We start from the raw sequence: 14,594 nt of genomic DNA on the forward strand, positions 1-14,594 counted from the left end.
AATTCAACAAAACATGCCTCATCAAAGAAGTTTCTAAGGAATGTAACTTTACAAACTAAAAAAGAAGGAAAGACAAGCAGAGGACTGAGCGCACTTTAGTGTGTCTTAAAAGGTTGTTAATGCATTGCCATATATTGTCTTTTTTAATTTAATTTGTAAAATACACTTACAAGCAAGGTTAGAGCAACACAAATATAAAGACACAATGCCAAAGTGATGTTAGCCATAAATAGGAAAAGTGAATCAAGGACACACAAAAATCCACTGCCTGGATAGAAGAAATACTCTGTTAGAATAGTTCTACCTTCCCGTCACTAGGGAAAATGGAACAATTATAATTCATTCTATAAATGAAATCAGTCCGATGCTGTTGAAACTTATCTATATTGGTTGCCTAGAACTACCAAATCTGTCTTTTAAAATCGTTTCTCCTTTAGACCTGTATATTGATGTTATTGGTCTAACCATTTTAGATTTCCAAAGGTTCAATTGCCCATCTCCTCTGTGCCATGGCCAGTCTTTTCTTTCCTTTTGTGTCCTGGTTCTACATACTAAACAACCAATTGTCTTGTTGAATGTAGCAGCAGAGGAATCGTTCTTGGTTCTTGTTTTTGCCTGTCCGCATCATCCGTGAACTTTCCTGTTTTAATCGTTCTTGTTTTTGTATTTATTTTTCTTTTGTTAAGGTTTCTAAGAATATTCTTCATATCTGTCTTCTGGGTTAGTACAAAAGATGCTTTAACATCTGTCCTGTTTTCTAATTTTTACCACACCATTTTCATGATGAAAGTTTTTTGATGCTTTTGTATACCTTTGTGAAAAACATACCCTTCAGCATTCTTTAGACAACCATTTGTTCCTTTGTGCTCCTGTATTTCTTCTGTTCTCAGTGTCCTTTTCATACTCTTTTGAAGAGCAGCTACCTTTTCTTTTCCATTTGTATTTTCTAAAAAAGCTTCTAGGCATTTCCCTCCTTGCTCTTGCCTCCAAAAAATGTGCTTTTAAAATATTAAGCAAATTACATCATAATTTATCTTGTTCTTTGATGGGACTTTGAGTACCTTCAAAGCAGAAATAATCAGGTAACCATTACTTATAAATTCTTCCGTCCTTCATGCATTTGTACCTATGATGTACTATAGATATTGAAGAAAGAGGTGATTTGATGAACAAACATTTCAAATTCAAATCTATGTTTCAAAATAATTCATATAAATTTTCTTAGTTTTCTGAATCTTGTCCTTCAAATATTTGTATAGATGTTATTAAAAGTAAAATCCATCCAGTGAGTTACTGTTCATGTAGAATAGATTTATCATAATTTTAAAAATTGATCTACTTAATACTCAGAATTTTGAGTTTTCTTTTTAATAATCAGCATAAATCTGAATTTTTATACAGGAAAGGAGCATGTACCTAATATTTCTTTCAGGACTTCAAACAGTGAAAAAATAATTTTCTAAAATGAGTCTAAACACTCATGATATTTCATACCTTTTAGAATGACTGAAGAATTCAAAGTACATAAATAACTTGTTGAAATAATGAAATATAATAAATGTACATGATGAAGGAAGATTACTCACACGGGAAACAAAAGGGAAGTCCACTGTGTTACACCTAGGGTGCTACCACACAGGTAAAAGATGGTTGGTAGTCTTAAGAGACTGACAGTATGCATATAACATTTCATGATATCATTTAATAAATAGTGTCAAATGAGCTGTTCCAAATTATTAAACAAATGTCCCAGAGATCAATACAAAGGACAGCATGTCCAAGAAGAGTCTCAGTGAGGGCTCGATACCCATAGTGTAACAGAAGCCAGAGACCTTGAACCAGACCCGTGAATCATTGCAATTAACACTTACAAGTCAAGATGCACAGACTAAAGTATATACTGTGTGACTCACTGTGTCCCACCACAGCTTCCATGGACAGATGATTTCCTTTCTTTTATTTTTTTGGTAGGGGAGAAGGTTTCAAGGGCACGGGGTGGTTATGAAGGGACAACTTGGAGGTGAATGGGATCGGGATGCAAAAATCCACAAAGAATCAATAAAAAGTTAAAAAATGTATTTTTGTTGAAATTTCATTAACATAAACATAAAGACTGTTTTGCAACAAATTTTCTAAATCCTACAAAAGAAATTATAAAGGTTATCACCATGTTTTTTTTTTTTAAAAAAAATTAGTGTTTAGACCCATTCTTCACAGAGTAGGAAGGAATCTTCTACTGTCCTATTCATGACTCAACCCTAGTTTCTCTTTTCAGAATTAAAACAATCACCTCCTTTCTCAGCACAAACTTCAAATCTCATTTCTAGTTGGATTTGCTTTCACTCTACAGAGAATAATCTTTCATTTGATTCAGAAAGATCTATAAAGGAAGATTAGTGTGTTGGGAGTTTGCGTTTGTAACTACCTCGCCAGCCTCAGAAACTAAATCATCAAAAATTCAGCTGTTTTTTCATTTTTTAAGATATAATACAAACTCATAGTTGACTATGGAAAACTCTAAATAAAAAGAAACATGATTGCTGTACCTCAGGAGTGTTATTGAAAATGTTTTTTATTTATTTTCATCAAATATATCTTGATAATATTCTTTCTTCTCTCTCAACTTTGAACAGATTTTCCCTCTCCACCTCCTTTCCCACAGTTCCATTCTCTCTCTCTCTCTCTCTCTCTCTCTCTCTCTCTCTCTCTCTCTCTCTCTTTCTTCCTTTCTTTCTCTCAAAGGAAAAAGAAAAAAAACGCTAAGAATAAAAATCAAAAATTAAAACAAACAAGCAAAAATTAATAAAACAAAAAAGTCTAAAGCAAAGCAAAGGGCACACAAAAGACATGGAGTCTGTTTTGTGTTGACCAAGTACTTTTGGGTATCGGGTATATATACCCGTAGAGTATAGTTGCTATGCCAGTGACACTCCATTAGAGAAAAGTGATTTTCCTTTTTCTCGCAGTTATAAATGGCAACTAGCTTCATGGTTAGGGGTGTGATTTTGCACACACTTCCCCTTCTTCTTGTTGGTATTGTTATCTTGTTTGAATATGTGGAGGCCTTGAGCTTACTCTCCTAGACTCTGAGATCACATGTCGACTGGCTCTGCTGTGTCTGGATGAGACAGTTTTCTGGGACTCATCCTGACCTCTGACTATTACAATCCTTTGGCTCGTTGTTCATAGAGATGTCTGTGCTTTGTGAGGAAGAGTTTGATAAAGATATTCAAAATGTCTCGGCACATTGTCCCCTTATATGCCTCTCTACTCCCTTATATTCCTGTCTACTCCAAGAAGAAGCTTTTCTGGTGAGAGTTGAGTGGTGTATTGATCTACAGGTATAGCATTGTGTTATTAAGAGGCATTTTTATTGCTGTGATCCTTTAACAGAAAAACAGTAGCAGATTTTCCTTTAGGATCTCAGCCCTATGTTGTCTCAGGTTCTTTGCCAGTGTAGCAGTGTGAGGTGTGGATTCCGTCTTATGGAATGGCCTTAAATAAAATCAAAACATGGTTGGCTTCTTTCATAACATTTGTGCTATGGTTGCATCATTGTGTCTTACAGTTTGGTCTCAGTTGTGGGTTTCAGGGTTTCTAGCTGGGCAATATAAATAATTACTTTTCTCAGGCTGAGTAACTGAATGGAGAGCTGTAGGTTCCATTATCCATTATTCAGAACAATGATAGCAGGAGTAATATTTTCTTTTTCTTTTTAGATACAGGGTTTCTCTGTGTAATAGCCCTAGCTGTCCTGGAACTAGCTCTTCTAGACCAGGCTGGCCTCAAACACACAGAGATCCTCCTGTCTCTGCCTCCAAAGGGGTGCACCACCACCACCACCAAGCAGCAACAGTAATCTTAAGGGATGGTCATGTGTTATACTCAAACAGCCCTAACGACTGCATACCTGTATAGTCATGTGCTGTGTTTATCTGTAGCATTGAGCCTGGACTCTCACACCTTAGCAGGATTGGGAAAATCCTCTGAGTGAGTATAAATGTACTAGTATACCAAGCATGGCTGTGGAAATGTGAAATTTCGGCCCTTGGGAGTGGAGGTGAGAGACAATGAGTTTGAGGTCATTCTAGGCTCTACAGTAACTTCCAAAGCAGCCTGTAGTGCACCGAGGGACATTTTCTAGAGTGGGGAAGGCAGTTCAGTAACAGTATAGACTTTATCAGGACTGGAATAGTACTGAGTATTATTACCAGGAGCATCTGCCAAGATGATAATTAACAAGAAATCTCAGCAAGGTTATAAAATTAATCGATTAAAAGCATTCAAATATATTGTCAGAAAAGGGTTTTTACAGTCTTAATGTTTTCAAAATATAAATAAAGATGCTTTTAAAATCTAAAATATGTGAGCAAATTGTATGCCTTTTTCTATAATATTAGAAATAAATATTTTATTTCTAATTACATGAAATTAAAAGAAATATCAGTGTGTAATATTATTAGCTCTAACTAATTGATATAAGAAATATCTGAATATATTGATCTCCATTTTTAGCAAATAATCCAAGCATTTCCAATCACAAATGAATGGGTTAGGGTTTTCCGTAACACCATATTCTGAAAGTATACTTTGGAGGTTATTTTAATCCCTTGTTTTTGAGTTATCTTTAATGATGTCTCAATAATTATATTACCTAAATTATGCCCTTTAGCCAATGAGAAAGAGAGCAAAACAGTCATGTTTATTTTTCTCCTAATGTTCAATTCTGCTTCCGGTCTTACTTGAGTGATTGTTCATTATTGATGTGTCCCTTTCAACGACAAGATGGATTTCGCTATATTTCTTGATGCCTTTATGAAACACGATGACCTAGTATGCTCTAGAAACTTTGGAGACTGCAAGAGGCAATGGTAGCAGTAAGTTTACTTCATAGTTTATCCAGAACCAAGACAACATGGCAGCAAATCAGTTGGTGGATTGACTGTCCGGGGTTGTGCATCCCCAGGTGATCACTAGCTCCCATATATCCACACAGCTATCTTCCCAGCCTTCACAGAAGCAGGAAACAACTAATCTATCCCCTTGTCTACCACTGTTACTACATTTCCAAAGATATGCTGACATTAGAAAGCAATGCTGCTTACACGTGTCCAATTAATAGCTGTCCTGGGTGCATATTAATTAATTGTCCCTTTCCCCAGGGTTCAATTCATTTAGTGTGAAGTATGGCATAGTTTGGAGTTGCACTCTTATAACAATTGAGGATGATACAGATGCTACTGCAAAGTTATTTTGAAAATATGATACAATTCTAGAAAAAGATATGTCATTCTAAATTAATACAATATTGGAATATTTTAATTATAATCTGGCAGTGCGAGTGTTAGAATGGATTTTGCTTATATTTTGTATTTCTTTCATCACATTTCTTTAGTAAACTTGTCTAAAATGATAATAGATGCCGCCTTTAAGGATCAGATGAAATAACTATATGATAAAGTCTAATGGTGTGAGCATCCATTAATCATTTTCCCTACTTCTTATGTGGTGTAATTTGACATTTAGGTTCGCAGTACCTGCTCTTCATGGTACTAATATGTTGTTGTGATAACTATAGAGCAAGATTAAGGTTTATAAAATGGTAAGAAATATTTTATGTACTAACAGTGTACTAACATTCCAGCCAAGGAAAGCACAGTGCTCTAGGAAATAAAACAACCAATTATCACATTCATGGCACCATTGGAAGGAGGCATGCACTGAGATGCTCTCCCTGCGTGGAAACATTGTAAATCTAATGCTGTGTTTCTTTAGAAGCCTTTGATGCCTTAGGTCCTTTAAGATATGCAGCCTGGACTAGATTTTCTCTAATCCTAAGAGATACCTGAAACATAAAGCTAATTCCTCCAGGTCCAGCTCACAATTCTAGAGGTTGTTGACGACTTTGCAACACAAAAATCATAGAACCCTTCACTTAGCGATGATGGTTGTTAGGAATCCTAAGATCCAGTGTGTCAAGTTCTGAATTACTATAACCTGACTAGGAGGCATTTTCAAATAAGGTTTAAACCGAACTTGAGTAAAAATACACATACAGAAAAATTTAGTTACTATTCATAGAGCTCAGGATTTTCAACCTTGTGAATTGCTATCACTTCTTATCTTTATTTAACATGTATTCATTTAGGAAATTCACCCACAGAATGATACTCTTAAAAATTATTGAGTATTTAGTATAAAGGTTTCAACATTAATTTACAGGGATGGGTAAACAGTAACACTCCAAACAAGTCTTTGAATGTTACACGACTGGTAGTGTAATATCAGACACACCAAAGCATATTGGTTCTTAAAGTGGTTCAGACTTGGGGGCAGTCAAACTTTTATATGGACCAGGCAAAATGATGGCGTATCCAGACTCACCTTTCAGCTAAGACACTTAGCATGGAGACACAGATGGATGGGAAAGATGACCCTGACCCGCATGAGACCTGCATTCCTGTGCAAGGATAGAAGCATGAAAATCAGGAAATGACGGTTATTAGCTGCAGAAAATGCATTATTGTGAAAGCCGGGGGGAGAGTGCTCTTGAGAGGAAGTGATTGGATTATGGGGAATGAGAGAATAAGGATAGATCATGCCTACTGAGTAAATTGCTGTGATTTATAAGAAAAGGGTATAGCGGTATCTTGGCCCATTAGTGACTAGATTCATTTCACAAACAATCCTAAATCAGAATGTGACAGTTGACGGGGAGACAAACAATGTCTCCCAAAGATGCTTAAAAGCTTATTGAGCTTTGAAACTGTTAAAGTTGGAGTGCCTCGTAGCTTTGCTTCCCTTAGCTTCCTTTATTTTAGAATTTAGCTAAATATTTTTGTATTTATTTTTTATGTGTTTGTAGTAATATATTATCACACACTGTAGTCAAATAAGAAGATAATGCTGGCATACTTTATTAGGCATTCTTGGAATTTTGATGATTTCTTCACAAAAGTTACCTAGAAGCCTCTGAGATGTTTGAGTGCTTATATAATTTTAAAGATGGTAAAATACTTAAGTGCTTAATTATAAAGGACGCGCTTGATATTTCAAACATTTCTTTTAAATTTACTGTGATTTAAATTATTATTTTTTATTTCTTCAGATAGAATGCATATTGATATTACAAATGCTGTACTCATACTTGCTAATATATTTATCTGCTTTTCATAGTTTCAATTTAGGAGGTCTAATCTTTTATAGCTCTAGTTGATAAAATGTGAAATTTTTCACAGAAGCAGTTGACACAGGCTACTTATTTGTAAAGCAGGCAATTTGATTATTAAATTTACTGAAAATGAAAATGTTGTTTAGAGTGATTATTTCTAAAAGAAAGAAACTATGAAAAAAGAACAACCGCAGAGAGCTCAGAAATGACATTTTGCACAAATCAGCAAGGGGCTGGATAGCTTGCTTTAAAGAAAAAAATGTTTGATCAGTGTATGGAACATAAAATATTTAGTTGCCTGGGAGGGTGGATGTATCACGAGTAATTTCTGAATGTCATGTTTCTCTCCGCTCTGCTTGGGGTAGCTGGCACTCCCTGATGGGTGCTTTGATTGCTTGCATTGAAGGAATGCTTGCAGGGTTGGCATTTTACAGTAAGAGATAAAAAAAAAAGTTAAGCAAGGCATTTTGCTTCTTTCTGAGCTGGTATATAGATGTACTGGCAAATCCAGGTCTTCCTGGGAGAGAGATTGGGATCTGTCCTCAGCTGAGATTTAAAGATGTATACTCAAGACCAAGAAGCTGTAGATGTAGTCTCTTGAAAAGATTTCCTAAACCAAACTATCCTCAATAAAGACACAAAACTCAATTCGCCACTCTTGAGTCAGAACAATTCTCAATAATTGTTCATGATGTCAGGACAATAGCAGGAAGAAGAATTTTTTTGGTGGAGCACTTGTCTTTAACTGCAATCCCAGCAGCTCTGAGCTTGATCATTTCATGGAGAAGAATCAGCTAGGTTTGAGAGATTCTTTTCTCCTTCCATCTAGTTGATTCATGGGGTAAGAGGGACATGAAGGCTTCTCCCTTCCTAAGTGAGATTAAGGTTCCCATAAAAGAGACCTCATAGAGCATTCAGCTAGCTTGCCCTTCTGCTTCCTAGCATGTAATGATAGAACACTTCAAGTATAAAGTAGGCATTAGGAGCCTTAATCTACAGTGGCCCTTTCTCCTTCATGATAATAATTTATTATTATTATTATTTTTGCCCAGGATTTTTTGCTCAGGAGACTTTAGCATTAGCCTTGAAGACACTGAATCTTTACGTCCTCACTTTCTTTCATTTTCTACTCCATGTATAAGCAGAAATAAATTTTCATTGCCATAGTATTATTAAATTATATCAATATATTTATGATATATACATGGACTAACTTTGCCACCCAAATTCCACACTATGACCTATGCTGCTGTCTCTGAGACTAGATAACTAATAAAGAATATGTATTTGTTTACTTATAGTAATCTAGATGATAGGAAGTGAAAGATAAAAGCACCAGGATATTTGGTCATCAGATGGGGATTGCAGTACCTGAGGAGGTGACTTGCTATATCCTCACAAGATGGAAGGCTGAAGGGCAAATGAACTGGATACTCTATTAAACTTTTTGAATATGGTCCTTAAACCTACTCGCTGTATGAGGAGTTCTCATGACCTCATCATCTCTTAAGGGCATGCTCCTTAATATCATCATTTTGACTATAATATTTCAATACCTAAATTCAAGGGGGACACATACAACACATAGCAATGTTATAAACACTTATCTAGTGAAATAAATGTGGGTTTCTTCAGGGCATGCACACACACATATATATATATATATATATATATATATATATATATATATATATATGACATGCCCCAGCTTTATTGATGACATCTCAATATATAACTAATTTCCCAAATTTTAAGTCATTTTTGCAGAGCCTGTGAAATCCAGCATCATGACAATAACCAGGGTTTTTTGGCTGTTAATAGTGGCTTGGTTTAATTCATATCAAAATATCTACTTGTTCCTAAGCTATGTGAGTCTTCTCCCTAAATGCTGAGCAAACGCTCCTTTTCTTGGTTGTTCCATCCTGATATTTAAGGAAAGAGCTCCGCATTCTTTAGCATAGAGATCACAACTAGATAACTAGATTCCAAAGTTACTCTTTTGGCATTATTCCTGCTATTTAATTCCATGAGCATTGCTCTTCCTATGATATCTATACTTACTGAATTTAGAGGTTCTGGATTGTTTTTGTACTGTGTGGCCCTCAGACAGCCAGCCTGGTATCCTTTGGGAGCTCATTTCCAGAGTTATAGCTCTGTAGTCTTTAGAACAAGCTCCTGAGCAACAACATGATGTGGGATTCCCCTCTGTATGCTGTGAATACCATTGGTTAATAAAGAAACTGGTTTGGCCTGAAAGGATAGGTAATCAGGGAAAACCAAACTGAATGCTAAGAGAAAGGAGGTGAAGTCAAGGGGAAGCCATGAAGCTGCTGCCAGAGACAGATTTGCTGAAACTTTGCTGGTAGGCCACAACCTCATGGTGATACACAGATTAATGGAAATGGGTTAAATTAAGATATAAGAGTAAGCCAATAAGAAGCTAGAGCTAATGGGCCAAACAGTGATTTAAATTATATAGTTCCTGTGTGATTATTTCAGGGCTGAGCAGCCAGGGACCAATAAGCCGTCTCCTCACAGAAACAGCATTTTGCTGTTTTACTGTACAGGAATGGAGAAGAATATTAAATCACATTGAATATGTTGGCTAGCATCATGTCAGCTTGGTATAGGCTGACATCATCTGCGAGGAGGGAACATCAGTTAAGAAAAGGCTTCTATAAGTTCCAGCTGTAGGACATATTCTTAATTAGTGATTGATGGGAGGGAAGCCCATTTTGGGTAGTGCCATCACTTGACTGGTGGTCTTGGGTACTATAAGAAAGAAGACTGAGAAGCCACAAGAAACCAGACAATAAACGACACCCCTCCATGGCGTCTACATCAACACCCTTCTAATTCTAGTTTTTCACAAACTGAAAACCCACATGGCTTTCAATAAATTTCCTAAATCATGGTTGATCATGAATATAACTGACGTTTCCATGTCTAAGAAAGACCAGAACGACTGCATAACTGTATCTCACTTTACCCTTCAGTGAAAACATAAACCTGACCCAGTTTGCAATCACATGATGACATTTTAAACAATGGCAGCATTTTATATTAGTTCCCATCTTCAACTATGATTTTTGCCTCTTTCAATAATCAAATACTTCTGAGTTATCTTAAGACGATTGTGCCAATTATTTACTTTTAAATAAAACATTTATTTACACAAATGACATATTATGCTTTCTTTTAAACATATTACACCAAAATTAAATATCATGTATTATAACTTTAGTTATTTTATGTGGAAGTAATTTGTGTGTGGTAACTAGTTTGTACGAATCTGGTCTTGTGGTTAACCTTTGGCATGCTTGTGATCTGTAAATGAATGTAAAATTAATTCATTGTGACTGTCCATTTTCCATGGTCTTTCCTTTCATACTGTAGCAAGGACTAACTAATGTGGCAGAGTAATTGATTTCCTATTGTTGCAGCTCCCGATGGTCCTCCTGAAAATGTGCATGTGGTTGCAACCTCCCCCTTTGGTATCAGTATCAGCTGGAGTGAACCTGCTGTCTTAACTGGACCAACACTCTACTTGATTGATGTCAAATCGGTAAGGCTTGTCTTACTTACTCCGAAAGACAATATAAAACACAGTTCGTGATGTTGATTGTTTATTCAGAGGTTTTGATTTTGGACCATGGTTCTTAGACCTTCATAGATTTATTAGCGTAGGCATTGACTCTGTAGTTACCAACTGCTCAAAAAAACATTTGCTTTAGTTCAATGTTTGTTGCATGTTTTCTCAGGGTAAAGACTGTGCACATATTGAAAAGTAGTGAAATTGGATTTAAAATACAGTGAAAGGGGTCTTTTAGGATAGAATAAGAAGGAAGAGGCATTCAGGAAACAATCTCCCGATTAAGGTATGAAGAGGTGTATCCTGGAAGACTTTCGGATAGCATGAAAGGGACCTGAGAAGAGAGATGCCAAAGAAAAAGAATCACTCTTTTCTTTCCAAAAACAAATAATACAACCATGCCATGCCCCGGCATTCAAATCTTGGTGTATTGAGACATGAAACTAGACCCAATCTGTGGATACTGACTTTCATGTTCTTGCTGCCGCTTGCAGAAATAAATCAGTGATGTGGTAAGATTTTTATCACCCTGGCATGCTCGTTGCTTGTTTTAGAGATTCTGTATTATTTGGGAATGCAGTCTAGGTCAGGGTCAGGAAACTGTAAGAATAAATAGGAAAAAAAATAAAGATAAATGATAAAAACATAGGAGGAAGTACAGCAAAGGAGCCAGATGAGAAATAATTGGAAGTATGTGTGCCACTGTTGAAAACTCAACTAAACTCACGGTGGTGAGGGAGAATACAATTCGAGGATGATGGGGGTGATTACTTGGAAACAAGAGGAACGCCTCTGAGGAGGGAAGCAACAGGTGCAGCGTAGGCATGAGTTTGAGAAGCCTGGGAGCGGATCTTCTGCCTGCAGCTGCATGAGCTGCATGCATGCATGGAGCTCGTGGGGGAGAAATGATTGTTACTTGTATTATAAGTATAGCTTATACTCTAGGGGCAGAAAAGCCTCGCTGAGGAACAGGTAAATATATTAATTCTTTAAAGGAGGTACTTCTGTCTCAAAAGCCCTGCTATAGTCAAAATCAAATGAGATTTTAATGTCTTCTCCCACGCATTTTTCTTCTGTTTTCTTTTCTTTTCTTTTTTTAAAGAGTATATTTATGAAGACCTTGGTACGTTAATAGATAAAAACAAATGACGTCAGGGCCCTGGGAATATTTATTTAATGCAAATTATAGAAAGATAATTATGAAAGACTCCTCATTAAAGAGGGAAATTATCCTTTAGAATTTGGTTGTGCCTCAAGAAAAGAAAGAAGAAGTTTGAGGAGGATTTTATGATCTCATCGCTACAGCCTTCTTCCTGACTTTAAAAGCGAGCAAGTGGGATAAGGGAAAGAAGGGTAGGAAGATAGAGAGGCACAGAGAGCAACTCAGTGAATTCCACTAGAAGTTAATGTATTTTGTGATTTCTTAGTACCTTTATCCCCCGTGTTCTATACACTAGGAGAAGAACAGGAAATGAAAGTTTAGCTTCACACAGCTCCTGTTTTAGCAGTCTACATGGCAGCATAAACAATAATAGGGAAAGGCATGAAGCTGCGGGGGAGAGAATGAGGTAATTATAATTTCTGTGGTGAGGACAGAATATAGAGGAGGTTCCACAGAGCAAATCAAACCCATGGAGAAACTGGGGGATTGGACAGCATTACAGCAAACTGGGAAGGCAGCAGTCGGTCCAGAAGTGGAACAAATATAGGCAGTAGAGCGCATGCATCATGATATAATCCTACTAGCTGATATTGTCGTCTACTGAACAAGTGTAAAACATTGCATAGTTTATGATATAAAGAGAGTATTTTATATGATCAGAGGTCATTCACCATATTCCATGATAGATAGTTTTGAACTCATAAGGGACCTAAACTGAAATTCTATCTCATTGGCCCTGTGGCTATAGAGCTTGAGGGAGTCACCAGAACTCGGTAAATTTATCTCCTGCTGGAAAATTCACTCTGTACTAAGCAGGAGTATGGAAGCATCATTCTCCTTCACAGTGATTAACTCTAGATAGTTATAATTCAACACAGTGATTGACTGTTATCTCTAGATAATTATTATTCAACATGAATAAGCCAAATCATAAGGAAAAAATAAAAATCCATATTTTATGAGAATTCAAGTGTTGATGACTAATGAAATATTCAAATATTTTGTGCCATGGTTATTGTGCTTGATGAATAGAATTTGTAAGTTAAAAGGTTTTTCTATCGTTTTAGAGAAGTGGGCTATCTCCCTCCACTTCTTTGTGTAATAAATGACTTTTTGTCTGTGATGCTGGTTATTTATTGACCTTTTAGTGTGTTTATCATAGCAGCATCTTCTTTAAGTTAAAAGCTCTTACACACCAAAATTTAAAGAAATGGTTGAGTAATTCCAAAATTTGTTTCTCAGTATTTCAAAGGATGGGCAAGTTAAAAAAAATATCTCTATATCCCTAATTATACATAGAGCCTGAAATACTCAGTGTGGCTACCTGTGAATAATATGCCTTAATGGGTTATGCATTTTCTCAAATTTGTGTCAGGAAAATCCCTTCTAAATTTATTATATGTGTACATGATGTGTGTGTGTGTTTATGTATGTATGTACAATTTGTGGAGGTCATAGGTCAACATTAGTTAGTGTCTTCTTCACCCACTTTCTGCCTTATCATTTGAGACATATTGCATTGAACTTGCATCTTGCAGTGTGTTTGGACTGGCTGGCAGATAGACTATAGAGATATATCTACGTTTGCTCCTCTGCCCCAGTGGTGGGAGAACAGATGTGGCCTCCCCATAAGCCTTTCATATAGATGCTATGAATCCACACTCAGGTTCCCATGAGTGCATAGCAAGCACTTACATACTAAACCATTTCCCCAAAGATCCTCTATTTAGTACTAAAATCTTTAGCCATGTTTAATGTCCAGAGTGATGGGCAAAAACTTTCATCAAAGACAAACTATATTTGAACAAAGCATGTAGCCACATTTAATATACCTAAAGATACCACGTTTGTGCATGCTTCATTTATGGTATTTAGAGTTCACTGTGTCTGTCACCACTGTTATACCTAACAGTGGTAGGCTAGAAGCTTTTTGATCTGTTATTATGACCCCAATTTTTAAATTAATATGCATGCAATTACAATTACTGAAAAAAGAGAGGCTGCAGGAGCATGAATCTGGAGCATGAGGAGGGGTGTGTGGGAGGGAAGGAAAGGGAGAACGGTTGTAATTATATTATAATCTCAAAAAAAGTAAAATAAGAAAAAGAAAAAGTTAAAAGGGCAGAAAATATCAATGAGTATTACAGAAAGTTGTCCTCTCAATTATTATTCAGTTGGAAAGTACATGAATGTGATTTTACTATCTATACCGTCTTAATTTTGTTACAAAGCATAATTTACAGAGTAATTAAACAAACATCAAAATCTCCATGCCAACCACTTTAGATCTGATCTTTATACATTCTCAAGAAGATACAGTAATTTAGTCTTACCACCCCAGTAGAAAGTAAAAGTGCATGAGTAGTTTCCCAAAAGGAGTTAATTGACCAATTTGGAATTTGAGTGCTGGGTGATTGGGCACCAAAACCTACACGTTCTCTTCCATACACTATTGCAGCAGACAACAGTTTCATTGACTCTAAAAGTAACTTTTGCTTATTCAATTGATAGGTTTGTTGACTGTGGTGGGTTAATTACATTCTCTGACTTTCCACTATTAAAATAATTGCAAATGGATTAACTGTTGTCATAGTACTTTGGATTCCTGAGAGTGAGCTGATTTTAAAGCAAATGAATAAATATTGGCCAGATTAATATATACCTATACC

At 36.1% G+C, this 14,594-nt stretch overlaps 1 protein-coding gene across 2 annotated transcripts in view; it reads left to right on the forward strand.

Moving 5' to 3' along the window:
- Ptprq (protein tyrosine phosphatase receptor type Q) overlaps window positions 1-14,594 on the forward strand; it is a 176,388-nt gene that overhangs the window by 101,328 nt on the left and 60,466 nt on the right. For both annotated transcript variants that reach the window (XM_075954552.1, XM_075954553.1), the window contains exon 27: window positions 10,615-10,736. In XM_075954552.1, coding sequence (XP_075810667.1) covers window positions 10,615-10,736 — 122 coding nt within the window. The remainder of the gene's footprint in view (window positions 1-10,614; window positions 10,737-14,594) is intronic.

Source organism: Microtus pennsylvanicus, chromosome 20, assembly GCF_037038515.1.
Source record: "Microtus pennsylvanicus isolate mMicPen1 chromosome 20, mMicPen1.hap1, whole genome shotgun sequence".
Lineage (NCBI taxonomy): Eukaryota > Metazoa > Chordata > Mammalia > Rodentia > Cricetidae > Microtus > Microtus pennsylvanicus.